The sequence below is a fragment of the Pecten maximus genome, chromosome 13 (assembly GCF_902652985.1).
Source record: "Pecten maximus chromosome 13, xPecMax1.1, whole genome shotgun sequence".
Taxonomy (NCBI): domain Eukaryota; kingdom Metazoa; phylum Mollusca; class Bivalvia; order Pectinida; family Pectinidae; genus Pecten; species Pecten maximus.
Genome location: NC_047027.1, coordinates 3,214,740 through 3,233,549, shown reverse-complemented (window position 1 = coordinate 3,233,549; position 18,810 = coordinate 3,214,740). Strand labels below are relative to the sequence as shown.

At 39.8% G+C, this 18,810-nt stretch overlaps 1 protein-coding gene across 1 annotated transcript in view; it reads right to left on the bottom strand.

Moving 5' to 3' along the window:
- The window catches only part of LOC117340344 (histone H4 transcription factor-like), a 58,696-nt gene that overhangs the window by 5,700 nt on the left and 34,186 nt on the right, over positions 1-18,810 (bottom strand). The window contains exons 6-9 of the mRNA XM_033902107.1: positions 11,810-11,887; positions 11,281-11,401; positions 7,407-7,545; positions 1,038-1,162 (exon numbers count right to left, since the gene is read on the bottom strand). Coding sequence (XP_033757998.1) covers positions 1,038-1,162; positions 7,407-7,545; positions 11,281-11,401; positions 11,810-11,887 — 463 coding nt within the window. The remainder of the gene's footprint in view (positions 1-1,037; positions 1,163-7,406; positions 7,546-11,280; positions 11,402-11,809; positions 11,888-18,810) is intronic.

Here is an 18,810-nt window from a genome sequence, read left to right as displayed (position 1 = left end):
AGTTTTAAATGTGTTTTTCAAGATGGCGGCTATGGCGGCCATCTTGGATTTCGGACCGACCCGAAAAATAACAACACTTGGTCGGGATCATATCAGGATCATCTCAGGCAAGTTTCAACTCAATAGCACTGGTGGAACTTGAGAAGAAGTTTAAAATGTGTTTTTCAAGATGGCGGCTATGGCGGCCATCTTGGATTTCGGACCGACCCGAAAAATAACAACACTTGGTCGGGATCATATCAGGATCATTTCAGGCAAGTTTCAGCTCAATAGCACTGGTGGAAGTTGAGAAGAAGTTTAAAATGTGTTTTTCAAGATGGCGGCTATGGCGGCCATCTTGGATTTTGGACTGATCTAAAAAATAACAACACTTGGTCGGGATCATATCAGGATCATTTCAGGCAAGTTTCAGCTCAATAGCACTGGTGAAACTTGAGAAGAAGTTTTAAATGTGTTTTTCAAGATGGCGGCCATCTTGGATTTCAGAACGACCCGAAAAATAACAACACTTTGTCGGGATCATCTCAGGATCATTTCTGGCAAGTTTCAGCCCAACAGCAGTGGTGGAACTTGAGAAGAAGTTTAAAATGTGTTTTCAAAATGGCGGCTATGGCGGCCATCTTGGATTTCGGACCAACCCGAAAAATAACAACACTTGGTCAGGACCATCTCAGGATCATTTCTGGCAAGTTTCATGTGAATCCCACTGGTGGAACTTGAGAAGAAGATTGAAATGTGAAAAGTTTACGGACGGCGCACGGCGCACGGCGGACGACGACGGACGAAGCACGATGGCTATAGGTCATCCTGACCCTTCGGGTCAGATGACCTAAAAAGCAATGGTTCTTCCATTATACAACAGAGGATTAGATGATTAGTTTTTTTACTTTATCAAATTCCAAAAATTTTGAGTTATGAAACAATTACGAAATATGCTCATATGGCTGTTTGATTTACCCTGCATGCCACCTCTAAATAACCATGGATATTGGCTCCGTTTTTGCGTGTTCCAGCCAATACAGACATAGACACCTTACCTGAACCGAGAATGACCAGAGGGCCATCGGAATTTGTGGCGTTTCTTCAGGTGGACTGTTAACTTTGATCCTCGGCTGAACACTGATTTACATACATGACAGGCATACTTCTGGACATCGACTTCCTACAAATATAGAAACCACTCATTTAATCATCTACAGTCAATCTAAACGCCACCTCTGTAACAGTTAATATCACACCACCTCTGTAACAGTCAATATCAACACCACCTCTGTAACAGTCAATATCAACACCACCTCTGTAACAGTCAATATCGACACCACCTCTGTAACAGTAATCAACACCACCTCTGTAACAGTCAATATCAACACCACCTCTGTAACAGTCAATATCAACACCACCTCTGTAACAGTCAATATCAACACCACCTCTGTAACAGTTAATATCAACACCACCTCTGTAACAGTCAATATCAACACCACCTCTGTAACAGTTAATATCAACACCACCTCTGTAACAGTTAATATCAACACCACCTCTGTAACAGTCAATATCGACACCACCTCTGTAACAGTCAATATCAACACCACCTCTGTAACAGTTAATATCAACACCACCTCTGTAACAGTCAATATCAACACCACCTCTGTAACAGTCAATATCACACCACCTCTGTAACAGTCAATATCAACACCACCTCTGTAACAGTTAATATCAACACCACCTCTGTAACAGTTAATATCAACACCACCTCTGTAACAGTCAATATCACACCACCTCTGTAACAGTCAATATCAACACCACCTCTGTAACAGTTAATATCAACACCACCTCTGTAACAGTTAATATCAACACCACCTCTGTAACAGTTAATATCAACACCACCTCTGTAACAGTCAATATCAACACCACCTCTGTAACAGTTAATATCAACACCACCTCTGTAACAGTTAATATCAACACCACCTCTGTAACAGTCAATATCAACACCACCTCTGTAACAGTTATTATCAACACCACCTCTGTAACAGTTAATATCACACCACCTCTGTAACAGTCAATATCGACACCACCTCTGTAACAGTCAATATCAACACCACCTCTGTAACAGTTAATATCAACACCACCTCTGTAACAGTTAATATCAACACCACCTCTGTAACAGTCAATATCACACCACCTCTGTAACAGTCAATATCAACACCACCTCTGTAACAGTTAATATCAACACCACCTCTGTAACAGTTAATATCAACACCACCTCTGTAACAGTTAATATCACACCACCTCTGTAACAGTTAATATCACACCACCTCTGTAACAGTTAATATCAACACCACCTCTGTAACAGTTAATATCAACACCACCTCTGTAACAGTCAATATCAACACCACCTCTGTAACAGTTAATATCAACACCACCTCTGTAACAGTTAATATCAACACCACCTCTGTAACAGTTAATATCAACACCACCTCTGTAACAGTTAATATCAACACCACCTCTGTAACAGTTAATATCACACCACCTCTGTAACAGTTAATATCAACACCACCTCTGTAACAGTCAATATCACACCACCTCTGTAACAGTTAATATCAACACCACCTCTGTAACAGTCAATATCAACACCACCTCTGTAACAGTTAATATCAACACCACCTCTGTAACAGTCAATATCAACACCACCTCTGTAACAGTCAATATCACACCACCTCTGTAACAGTCAATATCAACACCACCTCTGTAACAGTCAATATCACACCACCTCTGTAACAGTTAATATCAACACCACCTCTGTAACAGTCAATATCACACCACCTCTGTAACAGTTAATATCAACACCACCTCTGTAACAGTCAATATCAACACCACCTCTGTAACAGTCAATATCAACACCACCTCTGTAACAGTTAATATCAACACCACCTCTGTAACAGTTAATATCAACACCACCTCTGTAACAACACCACCTCTGTAACAGTTAATATCACACCACCTCTGTAACAGTCAATATCAACACCACCTCTGTAACAACACCACCTCTGTAACAACACCACCTCTGTAACAGTCAATATCAACACCACCTCTGTAACAGTTAATATCAACACCACCTCTGTAACAGTTAATATCAACACCACCTCTGTAACAGTTAATATCACACCACCTCTGTAACAGTCAATATCAACACCACCTCTGTAACAGTCAATATCACACCACCTCTGTAACAGTTAATATCAACACCACCTCTGTAACAGTTAATATCAACACCACCTCTGTAACAGTTAATATCAACACCACCTCTGTAACAGTCAATATCAACACCACCTCTGTAACAGTTAATATCAACACCACCTCTGTAACAACACCACCTCTGTAACAGTCAATATCACACCACCTCTGTAACAGTCAATATCAACACCACCTCTGTAACGGTTATTATCAACACCACCTCTGTAACAGTTAATATCAACACCACCTCTGTAACAGTCAATATCACACCACCTCTGTAACAGTTAATATCAACACCACCTCTGTAACAGTTAATATCAACACCACCTCTGTAACAGTTAATATCAACACCAACTCTGTAACAGTCAATATCACACCACCTCTGTAACAACACCACCTCTGTAACAGTTAATATCAACACCACCTCTGTAACAGTTAATATCAACACCACCTCTGTAACGGTTATTATCAACACCACCTCTGTAACAGTTAATATCACACCACCTCTGTAACAGTTAATATCACACCACCTCTGTAACAGTCAATATCAACACCACCTCTGTAACAGTTAATATCAACACCACCTCTGTAACACTTAATATCAACACCACCTCTGTAACAGTTAATATCACACCACCTCTGTAACGGTTAATATCAACACCACCTCTGTAACAGTTAATATCACACCACCTCTGTAACAGTCAATATCAACACCACCTCTGTAACAGTCAATATCAACACCACCTCTGTAACAGTCAATATCAACACCACCTCTGTAACAGTTAATATCAACACCACCTCTGTAACAGTTAATATCAACACCACCTCTGTAACAGTTAATATCAACACCAACTCTGTAACAGTTAATATCAACACCACCTCTGTAACAGTCAATATCAACACCACCTCAACACCACCTCTGTAACAGTCAATATCAACACCACCTCAACACCACCTCTGTAACAGTCAATATCAACACCACCTCAACACCACCTCTGTAACAGTCAATATCAACACCACCTCTGTAACAGTTAATATCACACCACCTCTGTAACAGTTAATATCAACACCACCTCTGTAACAGTTAATATCAACACCACCTCTGTAACAGTCAATATCAACACCACCTCTGTAACAGTCAATATCAACACCACCTCTGTAACAGTCAATATCAACACCACCTCTGTAACAGTTAATATCAACACCACCTCTGTAACAGTCAATATCAACACCACCTCTGTAACAGTCAATATCAACACCACCTCTGTAACAGTTAATATCAACACCACCTCTGTAACAGTCAATATCACACCACCTCTGTAACAACACCACCTCTGTAACAGTTAATATCAACACCACCTCTGTAACAGTCAATATCACACCACCTCTGTAACAACACCACCTCTGTAACAGTCAATATCAACACCACCTCTGTAACAGTCAATATCAACACCACCTCTGTAACAGTCAATATCAACACCACCTCTGTAACAGTTAATATCAACACCAACTCTGTAACAGTCAATATCACACCACCTCTGTAACAGTCAATATCAACACCACCTCTGTAACAGTCAATATCAACACCACCTCTGTAACAGTTAATATCACACCACCTCTGTAACAGTTAATATCAACACCACCTCTGTAACAGTTAATATCAACACCACCTCTGTAACAACACCACCTCTGTAACAGTTAATATCAACACCACCTCTGTAACAGTTAAATAATCAACACCACCTCTGTAACAGTCAATATCAACACCCACCTCTGTAACAGTTAATATCAACACCACCTCTGTAACAGTTAATATCAACACCACCTCTGTAACAGTTAATATCACACCACCTCTGTAACAGTTAATATCACACCACCTCTGTAACAGTTAATATCAACACCAACCTCTGTAAACAGTCAATATCAACACCACTCTGTTAACAGTCAATATCAACACCACCTCTGTAACAGTTAATATATCAACACCACCTCTGTAACAGTTAATATCAACACCACCTCTGTAACAGTTAATATCAACACCACCTCTGTAACAGTTAATATCAACACCACCTCTGTAACAGTTAATATCACACAACCTCTGTAACAGTTAATATCAACACCACCTCTGTAACAGTCAATATCAACACCACCTCTGTAACAACACCACCTCTGTAACAGTTAATATCAACACCACCTCTGTAACAGTCAATATCAACACCACCTCTGTAACAGTCAATATCAACACCACCTCTGTAACAGTCAATATCAACACCACCTCTGTAACAGTCAATATCAACACCACCTCTGTAACAGTTAATATCAACACCACCTCTGTAACAGTTAATATCACACCACCTCTGTAACAGTTAATATCAACACCACCTCTGTAACAGTTAATATCAACACCACCTCTGTAACAGTTAATATCACTACACCTCTGTAACAGTCAATATCACTACCACCTCTGTAACAGTCAATATCACACCACCTCTGTAACAGTCAATATCACACCACCTCTGTAACAGTCAATATCACACCACCTCTGTAACAGTTAATATCAACACCACCTCTGTAACAGTTAATATCAACATCACCTCTTTAACAGTTAATATCAACACCACCTCTGTAACAGTCAATATCAACACCACCTCTGTAACAGTTAATATCAACACCACCTCTGTAACAGTTAATAACACACCACCTCTGTAACAGTTAATATCAACACCACCTCTGTAACAGTTAATATCAACACCACCTCTGTAACAGTTAATATCAACACCACCTCTGTAACAACACCACCTCTGTAACAGTCAATATCAACACCACCTCTGTAACAGTCAATATCACACCACCTCTGTAACAGTTAATATCAACACCACCTCTGTAACAGTTAATAACACACCACCTCTGTAACAGTTAATATCAACACCACCTCTGTAACAGTTAATATCAACACCACCTCTGTAACAGTTAATATCAACACCACCTCTGTAACAGTCAATATCACACCACCTCTGTAACAGTCAATATCACACCACCTCTGTAACAGTTAATATCAACACCACCTCTGTAACAGTTAATATCAACACCACCTCTGTAACAGTTAATAACAACACCACCTCTGTAACAGTTAATATCAACACCACCTCTGTAACAGTTAATATCAACACCACCTCTGTAACAGTCAATATCAACACCACCTCAACACCACCTCTGTAACAGTCAATATCACACCACCTCTGTAACAGTTAATATCAACACCACCTCTGTAACAGTTAATATCAACACCACCTCTGTAACAGTTAATATCACACCACCTCTGTAACAGTTAATATCAACACCACCTCTGTAACAGTTAATAACAACACCACCTCTGTAACAGTCAATATCAACACCACCTCTGTAACAGTCAATATCAACACCACCTCAACACCACCTCTGTAACAGTTAATATCACACCACCTCTGTAACAGTTAATATCAACACCACCTCTGTAACAGTCAATATCAACACCACCTCTGTAACAGTTAAACACCACCTCTGTAAAACAACAGAAGTGAGCAGACTGACCTCATGTAGATATACACTTATTCCCTCATCAAGTGGTCAAGGACCTTTGACCTTTAAATTGGACCAATGACCACCAAAATCTAATGAGATGTAGAAATTGATAGTGTGATGCTATGGTGTCATTAAGATCTAAATCTGTTCAGGGATTCATGAGATATTGCATACACCCGCTTTCCAGAGATACTTTTCACCCTTGAGTGATCTTTATAGACAGGCTCGGAAGGAATCAAAATAGGTGTCCTAAATATGAATATTGCTTCATTTGTAATTTCAAATATGAAACAACAGTATACATGTTCTTATCACAATTACTGATGAAATCCATAAATCATGACTGCTATGAGATGTGATTAAAGACTAACTCTATATCCTGGCTACCTCAAACACAAAGTAAAGTATACAGTTAAGTGCTAAGTTTTTCTTCATGCCCATTTTTTTTTAAAACCAACTTTCAAACCAAAACCAATAATTACTTTCATCTTAAAGATATTCTTTGTTTTAAACAGATGTCTATGAAATTGTTGCTTCGTAGTATTTTTTACCTATGGCATTTTTTATTGAACATTTGTTTGTTTGGACATTACGAAGTTTATATATATAATTACCTGGTGTGTACGTTTGAAGTGGTTCGACAGACTACTATAGGTACGCGCTCCATAGTCACAGTTTGGTACATGACACCGGAATGGCACCTCCATCGTGTGGCTATCCATGTGTTTCCGTAAATCTGCAGCAGTCTTACAACTGAAAATATTGAGCTTGATGGGTAAAGTCCTATAACATGATGGTTAAAACAAAGATATTGATGGGTAAAACAAAGATATTGATGCGTAAAACAAAGATATTGATGGTTAAAACAAAGATATTGATGGGTAAAACAAAGATATTGATGGGTAAAACAAAGATATTGATGGGTAAAACAAAGATATTGATGGGTAAAACAAAGATATTGATGGGTAAAACAAAGATATTGATGGGTAAAACAAAGATATTGATGCGTAAAACAAAGATGATGGGTAAAACAAAGATGATGGGTAAAACAACAAGAGGCCCAATGGGCCTGTATCGCTCACCTGGCTCTACAGCAACTTTGAAGTTGATTGAGGTCATTTCTACAGATACTATGCTGATTATCATAGTAAGCTAGGTTTATTCATATTAATAAATTTTCTAGTCCTTCATTCCAGCATTTTATTGGCCTAATATCTGGTCTAGGAGGCTCTTGGCTATCGCAAAATTATTGTTTACAGATTTAAGCCGATTTCACCCCTGTGATCTTAAATGTAGGTCAAGGGTCATTCATTTGAACAAACTTTGTAGCCCTTCACCCCAGCATGCTACAGGCCCAATATCAAGTCCCTGGGCCTCTTGGTTATTGAGAAGAAGTTGTTTGAAGAATATAGCCTATTTGACCCATGTGACCTTGAATGAAGGTCAAGGTCATTTAATTGAACAAACTTTGTAGCCCTTCACCCAAGCATGCTACAGGACCAATATCAAGTCGCTGGGCCTCTTGGTTATTGAGAAGAAGTCGTTTGAAGATTATAGCCTATTTGACCAATGTGACCTTGAATGAAGGTCAAGGTCATTTATTTGAACAAACTTAGTAGCCCTTCACCCCAGCATGCTACAGGCCCAATATCAAGTCCCTTGGCCTCTTGGTTATTGAGAAGAAGTTGTTTGAAGATTATAGCCTATTTGACCAGTGTGACCTTGAATGAAGGTCACAGTCATTTATTTGAACAAACTTGGTTGCCCTTCATCCCAGCATGCTACAGGCCCAATATCAAGTCCCTGGGCCTCTTGGTTATTGAGAAGAAGTTGTTTGAAGATTATAGCCTATTTGACCAATATGACCTTGAATGAAGGTCAAGGTCATTTATTTGAACAAACTTTGTAGCCCTTCACCCCAAGCATGCTACAGGCCCAATATCAAGTTCCTGGGCCTCTTGGTTATTGAGAAGAAGTCGTTTGAAGATTATAGCCTATTTGACCAGTGTGACCTTGAATGAAGGTCACAGTCATTTATTTGAACAAACTTGGTAGCCCTTCATCCCAGCATGCTACAGGCCCAATATCAAGTCCCTGGGCCTCTTGGTTATTGAGAAGAAGTCGTTTGAAGATTATAGCCTATTTGACCCATGTGACCTTGAATGAAGGTCAAGGTCAATTATTTGAACAAACTTGGTAGCCCTTCACCCCAGTATGCTACAGGCCCAATATGAAGTTCCTGGGCCTCTTGGTTATTGAGAAGAAGTTGTTTAAATGAAAAAGTTGACGCCGGACGGCCGGACAGACGGACGGATGACGCACGCCGCACCATGGCATAAGCTCACTTGCCCTTTGGGCAGGTGAGCTAAAAATTGATAGGTAATTTCCATACCCCATAGGGGTGCCACAAGTCAAATATGAAAGATATTTATTGCTGAGTTTTAGAAAAGAAGTCGTTTATACCAATTTAGCCAAATTGACCCCTTTTGGCCCTACCCCTCAGGCCCAAGGGGGTCAGCCCCATCATTTGTACAATTTTGAATCCCTACCCCATAGGGATGCTACCAGTCAAATATGACAGATATATCCATTGCTACCCCAGTCAAATATGAAAGATATATCCATTGCTAAGTTTCAGAGAAAAAGTCGTTTATACTGATTTAGCCAAATTGACCCCTTTTGGTCCCGCCCCTCAGCCTCCTGGGGGGTCAGCCCCACCATTTGTACAATTTTGAATCCCTACCCCATAGGGGTGCTGATGAGCCAAATATGAGCGATATCCATTGTTGAGTTTCAGAGAAGTTGTTTATATCAATTTAGCCAAATTGACCCCTTTTGGCAACAACCCTCAGGCCCAAGGGAGTCAGCACCACCATTTGTACAATTTTAAATACCTACCCTATAGGGGTGCAACCAGTCAAATATGAGTGATATCCATTGTTTACTTTCAGAGAAAATGTCATTTATATCAATTCAGCCAAATTGACAAATTTTGGCCACACCCCTCAGGCCCCTAGAGGGTCAGCCCAACCATTTATACAATTTTGAATCTCTACCCCCATAGGGATGCTACCAGTGAAATATGAGCAATATCCATCATATAATTTCAGAGAAGATGTCGTTTATATCAATTCAGCCAAAATTACAGGCCCCAGGGGTCAGCCCCAACTGTATGGCATTAGCTCACCTTGGTCCTTTGGACCAGGTGAGCTAAAAAGCTTAAAAACAACATTCACATAGCTCACAGTCTTCAGTAGTTTGTATTATTTATCTAAACTTCAAGTACCAGGCAGTCATATTTTATAGTATGGGAATAGACTTTATTTCTCTATATTTAATTTGCGTTGGCGTTAACAATGCTGATGTTGTATTTTTATTTAAGTGCACAGATGACATTACAGTTAAGGTAACAAAATCAAATCTGATTTAGACATATTAATGATTCTTTTATTATGACACAACTTACCTGTAGACACAATATATTTTTATAGCAGTTCTCGGCAACGGTAAGCCTAATGTGTCAATGTACTTTATAACTTCTCAGTGAGCAGTTCTCGGCAACTGTAAGCCTAATGTGTCAATGTACTTTATAACTTCTCAGTGAGCAGTTCTCGGCAACTGTAAGCCTAATGTGTCAATGTACTTTATAACTTCTCAGTGAGCAGTTCTCGGCAACTGTAAGCCTAAATTGTCAATGTACTTTATAACTTCTCAGTGAGCAGTTCTCGACAACTGTAAGCCTAATGTGTCAATGTACTTTATAACTTCTCATCTAAACTCCCCTCAATCTGAGACAATTCTCAGTAAACCATCCATAAAAACACTGTATTACAAATGTATACTGAAATATTATTGTCAGCTGACTTATCAATGTTTCATCATTTAGTATTAAACTGAAATATTATTGCCTAGACCTATGAATGTTTTTATTATACAGTGTTATACTGAACAAGGGCCCGTTGGAGGGCCACAACATACGTCCGCCGCAATATTTGACACTTGTAAGGGGGTAGTTTCACAGGTTGTAATGCTTTAAAATGAAGTATCATTGTTGGAAAGTTGGAAGGAGATATTGATACACATAGTGGTGTGTAGTCGAAACCAATATGTATATTTGTGTCAAGTATGGAGAGCCTGGGTCGAGTAGTACTGGAGTTATGGTCCGGACAAGTAAAATCATCAAAGGGGAATAACTCCGCAAATACGGAGTTAAGGGCATGATTTTGGTATGCGACACTCCGGCTCATCAAGATGTATATTTGTGTCAAGTATGGAGAGCCTGGGTCGAGTAGTATTGGAGTTATGGTCCAGACACCATATATATGTGCCCGCCTGCCCGCATGATAACATAATACGTCCCGTCTTTCGTTGGGCATATAAAAATTGTCCTGACTTACAGATGTTTTTATCATACAGTAATATACTGAAATATAGTTGTCCTGAATTACCAATGTTTTATTATACTGAAATATTGCTGTCTTGACTTACCTATGTTCACAATGTTGACATTTAAAAGGTTTGTCATTGGTGTGTCTGTATCGTAGATGGGACTTCAGACCAGAGGGTGTAGGACATGTCATCTCACAGCACGGACATTTGTACTGGTTTACTGTTAATATACAAATACACTATAGTTATATCTCTCATCCTATCGGGGATGGGCCCCGACACATTTCTCATAAAGACTATCACCACAGCTAATTCTCATTGAGGGTGGGACAATCAAACGTATTATTCATAAGGAGCAGAAATGTAATACAATGTACATAGATTCTCCTTTACCTTAGGATTGAAGACATAAACTTTTCCAGCAACAAATGTTATATAGCAGTAACTAAGGGGCAGTAACTCTGCATATAGCATGCACCTCACAACAGCACATAGTCAGAACATAAGGTATACCTCCATACAAAATCTGGCAGTCTTAAAAGAGGATGTATTTGTCCAGCCTAAGTGATAAACAGATAAATTGTCCAACTGGGTTTACAGGTCCACACAATAAAAGTTATATAGTTACCATGGTGACGGACATGATCCCGTAGCAACCTCTCTGTGGAATATCTCTTGTTACAATGGGAGCACTGGTAACACTGAACTGTAAAATACAAATCAGAACATCAAGTTAGAAATTGGAAAGGAAGCTTAAAATTATAAACAAGTTGACCTGAGAAATATCCCATGGATCATTCAGTCTAGTGATAGGCTAATGTGAACATTCAGTCTAGTGATAGGCTAATGTGAACATTCATGGTATAGTGATAGGCTAATGTGAACATTCATGGTCTAGTGATAGGCTAATGTGAACATTCATGGTATAGTGATACTAAGGCTTATGTGAGCATTTGGTCTAGTGATACTAAGGCTTATGTGAGCATTTGGTCTAGTGATATTAAGGCTTATGTGAGCATTTGGTCTAGCGATACTAAGGCTTATGTGAGCATTTGGTCAAGCGATAGGCTTATGTGAGCATTTGATCAAGTGATACTAAGGCTTATGTAAGCATTCATGGTCTAGTGATACTAAGGCTTATGTGAGCATTTGGTCTAGTGATAGGCTTATGTGAGCATTCATGGTCTAGTGATACTAAGGCTTATGTAAGCATTCATGGTCTAGTGATAGGATTACGTGAACATTCATTTAGGGGATAACAACGTACTATCCCCATTCTAACACATTTACTGTTAAATATGATTAGAAACATTGTTTTACATCACTGCAAGTATGCTGTTAAGTACTCTGTGACCAATCGGAAAGAAGCTTTCAAAGTCGGTCAATTGGCCATGCCCACACTGGCGAGACTTTGATAGATATGTTGAAGAAGCGGTATGTTTGGATTTTTGTGAAAGTCCTGTTACCAAAGATTTAACGACATATTTGGGTTTACGCAGTATACATAGCGATATGTACGTTTTGACAAAATAAGTGTAGATGTGTTTCTATAGGCCCAACCGTTTTGTGAAGTTTTGTGCACTAAATCTAGAATCTAACATGCCTACACACGGATGGCATGACGTTTTAATCAACAAATGACGGTAAGAATAATATTTACTATTTTTGTTTAATATATTCAACGAGCCTAATCTATCCTTTGCGATTTCTTCACTTTCATTCCAATCCTATGAGTTATCAATTGTAAATGTTGCGGAGGCGAACTTGATGCCATATTGTTTTGACTAGAAACAGGGAAAACGAATCATGTTAGAATGCATTATAAATATATATAAAATTGAATCACCATTGCATAATTCAGTGATAATCTCAATTGGCTGGAAGCAATAAATTATGAGCGTGCTATGTTCACATTCTATACACAATTTTCACCCACAATAATACTGGTATGCTGATTCATCGTGGAGTTAATTGTTATAACTTGGTAACAGCATATTTATCAATGTACACACTGACACAGGTGTGGTGTACTAACTACAGTTGTACCCCAAGGGATAACTTATACCCCCTGTGGGCGTCTATAGTTGTGTAGACTATTGGTGAGTGTAATCATATCTATTCCAGTCAGTTATTACATTTTATGAATGACACTATTAAGACACCCATCGATAACATGATATACGTGTACATACACCATCCAATACAACAATTGTACATCGGTTCGGTAACAAATATTTAATACTCATGATAACGTTGTTAATTGACTTATATTTATTTTAGTTGGACATAACTTCATGCCAAGTTTGGTTAAAATCTGTTTTGCACTTTAGTAGGACTTGTCCGGACAAACCTCAACCAATCAAAAGTCAACGGCCATTTTGAACAAGAGGCCCAATGGGCCTGTATCGCTCACCTGGCTCTAGAGCAAATTTGCAGTTGATTGAGGTCATTTCTACAGATACTATGCTGATAACAACTTTATTCAAATATCAGAGTAAGCTAAGTTTATTCATGTCAATATATTTTTTAGTCCCTCATTCCAGCATACTATTGGCCTAAGATCGGGTCTTGGCTCTTTGCTCTAAGCATGCTACAGACAGGCCCAATATCAAGTCCCTGGGCCTCTTGGTTATTGAGAAGAAGTCGTTTAAAGATTTTAACCTAATTGACCCATGTGACCTTGAATGAAGGTCAAGGTCATCTATTTGAACAAACTTGGTAGCCCTTCACCCAAGCATGCTACAGGCCCAATATCAATTCCCTGGGCCTCTTGGTTATTGAGAAGAAGTCGTTTGAATATTATAACCTATTTGACAAATGTGACCTTGAATGAAGGTCAAGGTCATTTATTTTAACAAACTTGGTAGCCTTTCACCCCAGCATGCTACAGGCCCAATATCAAGTCCCTGTGCCTCTTGGTTATTGAGAAGAAGTCTTTTGAAGATTATAGCCTATTTGACCCATGTGACCTTGAATGAAGGTCCAGGTCATTTATTTTAACAAACTTTGTAGCCCTTCACCCCAGCATGCTACAGGCTAAATATCAAGTCCCTGGACCTCTTGGTTATTGAGAAGAAGTCATTTGAAGATTATAACCTTTTTGACCCATGTGACCTTGAATGAAGGTCAAGGTCATTTATTTTAACAAACTTGGTAGCCTTTCACCCCAGCATGATACAGGCCCAATATCAAGTCCCTGGGCCTCTTGGTTATTGAGAAGAAGTCGTTTGAAGATTATAGTGTATTTGACCCATGTGACCTTGAATGATAGTCAAGGTCATTTATTTTAACAAACTTGGTAGCCCTTTACTTTAGCATGCTACAGGCCCAATATCAAGTCCCTGGGCCCTAGTTATTGAGAAGAAGTCGTTTGAAGACTATAACCTATTTGACCCATGTGACCTTGAATGAAGGTCAAGGTCATTTATTTTAACAAACTTGGTAGCCTTTCACCCCAGCATGATACAGGCCAAATATCAAGTCCCTGTGCCTCTTGGTTATTGAGAAGAAGTCTTTTGAAGATTATAGTCTATTTGACCCATGTGCCCTTGAATGAAGGTCAAGGTCATTTATTTGAACAAACTGTAGCCCTTCACCCCAGCATGCTACAGGCCCAATATCAGGTCCCTGGGTCTTCTGGTTATTGAGAAGAAGTTGTTTGAAGATTATAGTGTATTTGACCCCTGTGACCTTGAATGAAGGTCAAAGTAATTTATTTTAACAAACTTGGTAGCCCTTCACTTTAGCATGCTACAGGCCCAATATCAAGTCCCTGGGCCTCTTGGTTATTCAGAAGAAGTCGTTTGAAGATTATAACCTATTTGACAAATGTGACCTTGAATGAAGGTCAAGGTCATTTATTTTAACAAACTTGGTAGCCCTTCATCCTAGCATGCTACAGTCTCAATATCAAGTCCCTGGGCCTCTTGGTTATTGAGAAGAAGTCGTTTGAAGATTATAGCGTATTTGACCCCTGTGACCTTGAATGAAGGTCAAAGTAATTTATTTTAACAAACTTGGTAGCCCTTCACCCAAGCATGCTACAGACCCAATATCAGGTCCCTGGGTCTTCTGGTTATTGAGAAGAAGTTGTTTGAAGATTATAGTGTATTTGACCCCTGTGACCTTGAATGAAGGTCAAAGTAATTTATTTTAACAAACTTGGTAGCCCTTCACTTTAGCATGCTACAGGCCCAATATCAAGTCCCTGGGCCTCTTGGTTATTGAGAAGAAGTCGTTTGAAGATTATAGTCTATTTGACCCCTGTGACCTTGAATGAAAGTCAAGGTCATTTATTTTAACAAACTTGGTAGCCCTTCACCCCAGCATGCTACAGGCCCAATATCAGGTCCCTGGGGCTTTTGGTTATTGAGAAGAAGTCGTTTGAAGATTATAGCGTATTTGACCCCTGTGACCTTGAATGAAGGTCAAAGTAATTTATTTTAACAAACTTGGTAGCCCTTCACCCAAGCATACTACAGGCCCAATATGAAGTTCCTGGGCCTCTTGGTTATTGAGAAGAAGTTGTTTAAATGAAAAAGTTGACGCCGGACGGACGGCCGGACAGACGGCCGGACGGACGGACGGCCGGACGGCCGGACAGACGGCCGGACGACGGACGCCGCACCATGGCATAAGCTCACTTGCCCTTCGGGCAGGTGAGCTAAAAATGCATTATCGTAAAAAAAAAAGTTGGGGTGCACAACTAAATGTTTTACTGATTATACAGTTGTGTGATCGCACAACGTTCCAAAAACATTGTGCGCACAAATATGCGATGTGCGATACAAACCGCACAACTGTGCGATGTAAACCGCACAGCTAACGATAGGTTTATAAATATTACGAAATAACTAGTTATACGAAAGCATATACGAAACAAATTAAAATTATGATATTAGATGGTCGCTATTATATATACATGCTGCATTACAATTGTTTTCATTCATGGAACATGTATGACCTGTTAATTTTTGCCATTTACGTACTGTCATTTTATCTCGCAAGTATTCGTGATGTTTTCGACGGCCTGGTGATACATCAACATGTACCAGAATGGTAGACGGGCTCCACTACGATTATTTTTCTTACTTAATACATAAATCACTTATATTATGTATCTGTAAACAAAACAGATATGTTTTTTTTCAAAATAAGTTGTTTTAACTGGTGTTTAGTTCTACATGTGTAAAATATCCCGTATATATAATCTCGACGAATACACATTTCTTCGACTTTCCTAGGCCTAGAGGTGTCCTCGACGACGACCGAGCAAATTGTATAAAGGCCTTTAACAACAAGAGGCCCATAGGGCCTGTATCGCTCACCTGGATTTTATGATATATGAAACAAGAATGATGATTAAGTATATTTGTCACTGGTATTGCTATGTCAATATATCATAGGCATTTTATATGGGTACGTGAGGTTTTTATGCCAAAAAATGACTTTTGGCGCAACCCCTTAGGGATGCTACCACACAAATGTGAGTGATATCCATTGCTTAGTTTCAGAAAAGAAGTTGTTTAAACCCATTGACCCCTTTTGACCCCGCCCTCTGCACCCGGGGGGTCAGTTCCTTCCTTTATAAAATTTTGAATCCTTACCCAAAAGAATGCTACCTGTCAAATATGAGCTGTTTCAGAGAAGAAGTTGTTCACATCAATTTAGCCAAATTGACCCCTTTTTCCCCATCCCTCAGCCCCCTGGTGGGGTCCACCATAAAATTTGTACAATTTTGAATCCCCACCCCATGACCATGCTACCATACAAATGTGAGTGATATCCATTGATTAGTTTCAGAGAAGTTGTTTATATCAATTTAATCAAATTGACCCCTTTTGGCCCCGCCCCTCAGCCCCAAGGGGGTCGGCCCCGTCATTTGTTCAATTTTGAATCCTTAACCCAAGGAAATGCTACCAGTCAAATATTATAGATATCTATTGCTCAGTTTCAGAGAAAAAGTTGTTTATGTCAAATCTGCCAAATTGACCCCTTTTGGCCCCGCCTCTCAGCCCCAAGGGAGGTCAGCCCCACTATTTGTACAATTTTGAATCCTGACCCCAAAGGTATACTCACAGTCAAATATGAGCAATATCTATTCCTTGTTTCAGAAGAGAAGTTGTTCATATCAATTTAGCCAAATTGACCCCTCTTGCCCCCCCCCCCCCCCCCCCCCCCCCCCAATCAGGCCCCAGGGGGTCAGTCCCACCATTTGTACAATTTTGAATCCACACCCAATAGTGATGCTACCAGGCAAATATGAGTAAGGTCCATTGCTTGGTTTCAGAGAAGAAGTCGTTTATATCAATATAGCCCAATTGACCACATTTGGCCCCGCCCATCAGGCCTCTGGGGGGTCAGTCCAATAATTTGTACAATTTTGAATCCCCACCCAATACTGATGGTACCAGGCAAATATGAGCAATATCCATTGCTCAGTTTCAGAGAAGAAGTCGTTTATATCAATATAGCCCAATTGAACACATTTGGCCCCGCCCTTCAGGCCCCCAGGGGGTCAGCCCCATCATTTGTGCAATTTTGAATCCCCACCCCATAGTGATGCTACCAGGCAAATATGAGCAAGATCCATTGCTTGGTTTCAGAGAAGAAGTCGTTAATATCAATATAGGTATATTGGCCCATTTTGGCCCTGCCCCTCAGGCCCCAGGGGGTCAGCCCCACCATTTGTACAATTTTGAATCCTCACCCCATAGTGATGCTACCAGGCAAATAAGAGCGATATCCTTTGCATGGTTTCAGAGAAGAAGTCGTTTATATTAATAGAGCCAAATTGACCCCTTTTGGCCCCGCCCCTCAGACCCCTGCGGCGGGGTCAGCCCCACCATTTGTACAATTTTGAGTTCACATCCCAAAGGGATGCTTCTGACAAAATTTGGTCAAATTCTGATCAGTGGTTATGAAGAAGTCAATTGTTCACGGACGGACGGACGGTATGGCATTAGCTCACCTTGGTCCTTCGGACCAGGTGAGCTAATTAATAATTTAGATAACTTATTTAAATATACATCAGTATTTAGTTTCATTCCTAATAATAATTGCATATATTTCAACAAAAATATGGTAATTAGCTGCCTTGTAAAATGTTAATCGTTGTATATCTTTTACAATCGCTCCACACGTTTAAATAATTAGATGCTGTATTCCTCATTTTATATCTATCACGATACCTATCGCACATGTACCGTTCCAATCGCCCATCGTGCGCACATTTTCCTGCACGATCCGTCTATCGCACATCTCACATCATGGAACGTTGTGCGATCACATAATTGTACATGCCAAGTATTGTTGTAATCGGAACAGCACTTTAGAAGAAGTTGTCCGGACAAGATTATGGGACGACGGATGGACAGTCAGACAGACAAAAGGGCCGATTCCAGTATACCACCCCTAACTTTGTTACGGGGGGTATCATTAACACAGAAATGTTGTACTATGGTAATTAACACAGTCAGTTGTGGTGTACTCATTAACCTGTATCACAGGTGTGGTATACTCATTAACCTGTATCACAGGTGGGGTGTACTCATTAACACACCAGGTGTGGTGTACTCATTAACCTGTATCACAGGTGTGGTGTACTCATCAACACACCAGGTATGGTGT